Source organism: Silurus aristotelis (assembly GCF_946808225.1).
Source record: "Silurus aristotelis genome assembly, chromosome: 2".
NCBI classification, from domain to species: domain Eukaryota; kingdom Metazoa; phylum Chordata; class Actinopteri; order Siluriformes; family Siluridae; genus Silurus; species Silurus aristotelis.
Genome location: NC_139575.1, coordinates 38567370 through 38572959, shown reverse-complemented (window position 1 = coordinate 38572959; position 5590 = coordinate 38567370). Strand labels below are relative to the sequence as shown.

The following is a 5590-nucleotide window of genomic DNA, read 5'->3' as shown; positions in this document are numbered from 1 at the left end:
AGAGAGAGAGAGAGAGAGAGAGAGAGAGAGAGAGAGAGAGAGAGAGAGAGAGAGAGAGAGAGAGAAAGAGGGGGATGAAGGGAGAATAGTAGGAGGTATACACTATAGTGAATCAGGTCTACTAAGAGAAGAAGCAGGTTTCCCTCTGTCTCTGTCCATCTCTCCATTTCACTGCATCTGAATCACACTTCTCATCAACCGCAATGACATCACTGTTCATTAAAACAGTGTAGCCACGCCCCCAAACCCGAGTGTCAGGCTGTGAACCGGAAACAATTCAGCATTCCTCCAAACTCCAACATTCACACCAGGGTTCCAGCATCATCACTGAGTCTTCATACAAACACACTCCATGATCTTAATAAACACATTAATGAGTTCCTTTCGTCTTTTGTTCATTAGTTTCATAATTACTTCATTCATTTGTGTTAATCGCGTCATTCATTAGCACATTCTAAATCACATCAATCAAGTTACAAAAACAGCCTTCTTTCACCTTAGAAATATTTCTAAGCTAAGAAATATGTTATCTATATCTGATGCAGAGAAGCTCGTCCATGCGTTTATGACCTCTAGAATAGACTACTGTAATGCATTACTAGGTGGATGTCCTGCATCATTAATAAACAAGCTTCAGTTAGTTCAGAATGCCGCAGCAAGAGTTCTTACTAGGTCAAGAAAATACGATCATATAACCCCAATCTTATCGTCCCTACATTGGCTTCCTATTAAGTTTCGAATAGACTACAAACTACTGCTACTCACTTATAAAGCACTAAATGGTTTGGCTCCCATGTATCTATCCAGTCTTTTAACACGCTACAATCCGTCACGCTCCCTGAGATCTCAAAACTCTGGGCTTCTAGTAGTTCCTAGAATAGCAAAGTCCACTAAAGGTGGTAGAGCATTTTCACATTTAGCTCCTAAACTCTGGAATAGTCTTCCTGACAGTGTTCGGGGTTCAGATACACTCTCCCAGTTTAAGTGTAGAATAAAAACATATCTTTTTAGCAAAGCCTACACATAACACACATCACACACATCACATCACAACCTTGTGCTCCAGAACATCTGATCACATGCACATTATCAACTTGTGCTGTTAATATCATGAACAGCAGCTACGCTAATTCCTCTCCACTGCTTCTCTTTCTCTCCCCATCCCGAGGCTTCCTGAGGTTTGGCCAGCTCCAGTCACGTCCCACCTCGTGAAGATTATGGACCTATGGATGATCATGGAGAAGTAGATGCCGAGTGTTTAAAGGCCCTGGCATGGAGAAGCTGATGCTGGATCTATGATGATCACAAATTGTTCTGTATTGTTGAAAGATTTATGACCAAACTTTTGATGTCACCCATATGAGGATGGGTTCCCCTTTGAGTCTGGTTCCTCTCAAGGTTTCTTCCTCATATCATCTAAGGGAGTTTTTCCTTGCCACTGTCGCCACGGCTGCTCATCAGGGACAAACGCACACCATTCACCTTCACTGTTGTTTTCTGTAAAGCTGCTTTGAGACAATGTCTGTTGTGAAAAGCGCTATACAAATAAACTTGACTTGACTTGACTTGACAGAGTTTATCTGATGACGTCAGACCGAAGTGAATCTTAAAACACCTGGAATCATAACGAGGGGGGGGGGGGGGGGGGGGGGATTATCAGTGGGCGGGGCCAGAGCAGGGGCCTCATTTCATATTTATTATTATATAATAATCTTTATAAATTTTCAGCAAATTTCCATCAAATATTTTATCATCCGTTTAATCACCATTAAAAATCTCTTTCCTGAAGCTCTAAACTAACCAGAATAAAATAAAACAATAATTAGAGAAAACTGTATTTAAATCAAATGATATTTGGAAGTTATATAAGTATTATATTTATTTATTTATGCTCTGTACACGTATACACAGTGGCACGCCGGTGGACGAGCAGTTTTACTAGTAAAGTCTTTGTAGGATTCTGAACATATTTTAGGAATATGAGCATTTGTTTTGACGCGTTTGGTTCCAGTCACGTGTTCTGCACGTGTCGCTCGTCACCTCCGTCCCCACGCTTCACGCTCAGCCGCTTCATAGACATTGTTCTGAGTGCGTTCTCGTGTGTGAATATTGTGCTTTTTGTCTGTTTTTAGTGTTTTATTTCACAGCATTTAGTTTATATGTTTATACTTTGTTACAAGTTTTTTGTGTGTTAAATTAGAAAGAAAAAATTTTCTAAAGGCTAATATTTATAAATATGCATTTTATGGAACGATAAAAAGGTCTACAGATTCATTCAGGATCCCAGAGACATTTATTTAGCTTACATCAATGCACAAACACACACAAACACAAACACACACACACTCCTAACAAGCACTGACTTTAAATCTATGACATGAAGGCAAATGAAAAGTGTGTAACAACTTCAACAATCAGAAAATATACTCTTAATTCCTCAATTGTACACGATTTACACACACACACACACACACACACACACACACACACACACACACACACACACACACACACACACACACGTCACAAAGTCTCCCAGACGAAATAAACAGAACTATTAAAATGCTGTGTGTGAAGCAGACAGGACACATGCAGGACCTGTAGCTAGCATGCTAACAGTCAGCATGTATCAGGTGCTTTTGTTTTTATGTTTTTTTTTTTTTCAAAAATGAAATGAAACAGAAATTAATGGAAAACCGTTTCCATGGTGACTTCCTTCTGCTTTTCTCTTAGAAAGAAAACCTTGCTTTGGGTGCAAAAAATGACATTATGAAGCTAACAGCTAACACACACTGAAGCCGCACTTTCATCAGCCGCTAACGAACCCATGTCCAGCTAACGAGCTAGCCTGTTTCTATCGAGTTTTGGTTAATCCTAGTCAGTTTAGCCCTCGCTAGCTTCCTAAATAACAGTAATTAGAAAACTAACTCACGCTGCTACGACAAGCTCGCTAATCTATCCACAAAAAACCAGCGCTTCTGTTTGAGATAAATTACACATCTGGATGCAATAAAAATCCCAACTAATGTTTATATACATAAATATCAGATGTACAAAGCTAACTGGTTTTATTTGCAAACGGAACTGTAGCTCAGGTAGAAAAAGAGCTAGCAGGCTGCGATGTAGCAAAGAATGGGTTCGTATTTCTGATGGCAGTTGGCTAATCAGGATGTGTTAGCGCTAACGTTAGCATTAGCAGGCTGTTAGCCTTGTTACATCATAACGCCATTTTTTTTTTTTTTAAACGACTCCAGCTCGAAGTTTACATCATCAATCTGAGGAGGAAACAACAGCAAGCATAATGCTAAACACACACATACACACATTTTATTTCACAAAACACAGACGTGTATTAGCATTTCTACAGTCCACGTGTTGAAACGGAGCGATGGATGGGCAGATCAGACAGACGGATCAGACAGACGTCTACAGCTCGTGTGAGAGCACTCCGTCTGCGTCTCCGTTGGAGTGTGTGGTGTGTGTGTTGCTCTCGTTGAGACGGCGGACGCGATACACCTCATAGTGAATACTGCTGGTGATGTCCTTCAGATTCTGCATGTGTGTCCTGAGACAGAGCATTTATTTATTTATTTATTTGTTTGTTTGTTTGTTTGTCTGTTTATTTGTATGTTCTTATCCTCTCTCTGTACTCGAGACTCACCTGATGAGCAAATCCCTCAGATATGCAAACTCACAGTGCGCTACGTTCTCCACTGTAAAACAGACACACACATACACACACACACACACACGTGAAAAAATTATGCATTTGACACGTGTATGTGTATCGTTATTTGTGTAAATCCTTCTTACCCCAGCTGCCAGTAAAACACCGTCTCAATAACAGTATCATCAACACTGTACTTATAGTTCAATCATTTGTGCGTGCACGTGTGTGTGTGTGTGTGTGTATATCTTACCTTCTACTGTGCCCCATCTTGTTTTCCTTCCCAGCAGTCTCTTTCCATTCACTTGGTACTCCTGATCGCTACCTACCACCGCAAAGGGTATCATGTCCTATATATGCAAACACACACAAGCACACACACAATTCAGTAGTGATACAGTGATTTTGGTACCTAAGTAAGAGTACCCCATATAAACCACCCCCACACCACCCCATACAAACGCCCACACCACCCCATATTAACCCCCTAACCACCCCATATAAACCACTTTACCACCCCATATAAACCACTTTACCACCCCATATAAACCCCCTTTACCACCCCATATAAACCCCTTTACCACCCCATATAAACCCCTTTACCACCCCATATAAACCCCTTTACCACCCCAAATAAACCCCCTTTACCACCCCATATAAACCCCCTTTACCACCCCATATAAACCCCTTTACCACCCCATATAAACCCCTTTACCACCCCATATAAACCCTTTTACCACCCCATATAAACCCCCTTTACCACCCCATATAAACCCCTTTACCACCCCATATAAACCCCTTTACCACCCCATATAAACCCTTTTACCACCCCATATAAACCCCCTTTACCACCCCAAATAAACCCCCTTTACCACCCCATATAAACCCCTTTACCACCCCATATAAACCCCTTTACCACCCCATATAAACCCTTTTACCACCCCATATAAACCCCCTTTACCACCCCATATAAACCCCTTTACCACCCCATATAAACCCTTTTACCACCCCATATAAACCCCTTTACCACCCCATATAAACCACTTTACCACCCCATATAAACCCCTTTACCACCCCATATAAACCCCTTTACCACCCCATATAAACCCCTTTACCACCCCATATAAACCACTTTACCACCCCAAATAAACCCCCTTTACCACCCCATATAAACCCCTTTACCACCCCATATAAACCCCTTTACCACCCCATATAAACCCTTTTACCACCCCATATAAACCCCCCTTACCACCCCATATAAACCCCTTTACCACCCCATATAAACCCTTTTACCACCCCATATAAACCTCCTTTACCACCCCATATAAACCCCTTTACCACCCCATATTAACCCTTTTACCACCCCATATAAACCCGCTTTACCACCCCATATAAACCCCTTTACCACCCCATATAAACCCATTTACCACCCCATATAAACCCCCTTTACCACCCCATATAAACCCCTTTACCACCCCATATAAACCCCTTTACCACCCCATATAAACCCCTTTACCACCCCATATAAACCCCCTTTACCACCCCATATAAACCCCCTTTACCACCCCATATAAACGCCCACACCACCCCATATTAACCCCCTTTACCACCCCATATAAACCCCTTTACCACCCCATATGAACCCCTTTACCACCCCATATAAACGCCCACACCACCCCATATTAACCCCTTTACCACCCTTATATAAACCCTTTTACCACCCCATATAAACCCCTTTACCACCCCATATAAACCCCTTTACCACCCCATATAAACCCCCATATAAACCCCCTTTACCACCCCATATAAACCCCTTTACCACCCCATATAAACCCATTTACCACCCCATATAAACCCCCTTTACCACCCCATATAAACCCCTTTACCACCCCATATAAACCCCTTAACCACCCCATATAAACC

At 41.8% G+C, this 5590-nt stretch overlaps 1 protein-coding gene across 3 annotated transcripts in view; it reads right to left on the bottom strand.

Annotated features, from left to right (window-relative positions):
- Positions 1–2274: 2274 nt before the first annotated feature.
- LOC310717948 (septin-9-like) overlaps positions 2275–5590 on the bottom strand; it is a 26361-nt gene continuing 23045 nt past the window's right edge. For all 3 annotated transcript variants that reach the window (XM_083526379.1, XM_083526381.1, XM_083526380.1), the window contains 3 exons: positions 3921–4017; positions 3662–3713; positions 2275–3565 (listed from right to left, as the gene is read on the bottom strand). In XM_083526379.1, coding sequence (XP_083382505.1) covers positions 3427–3565; positions 3662–3713; positions 3921–4017 — 288 coding nt within the window. In that variant the 3' untranslated portion in view covers positions 2275–3426. The remainder of the gene's footprint in view (positions 3566–3661; positions 3714–3920; positions 4018–5590) is intronic.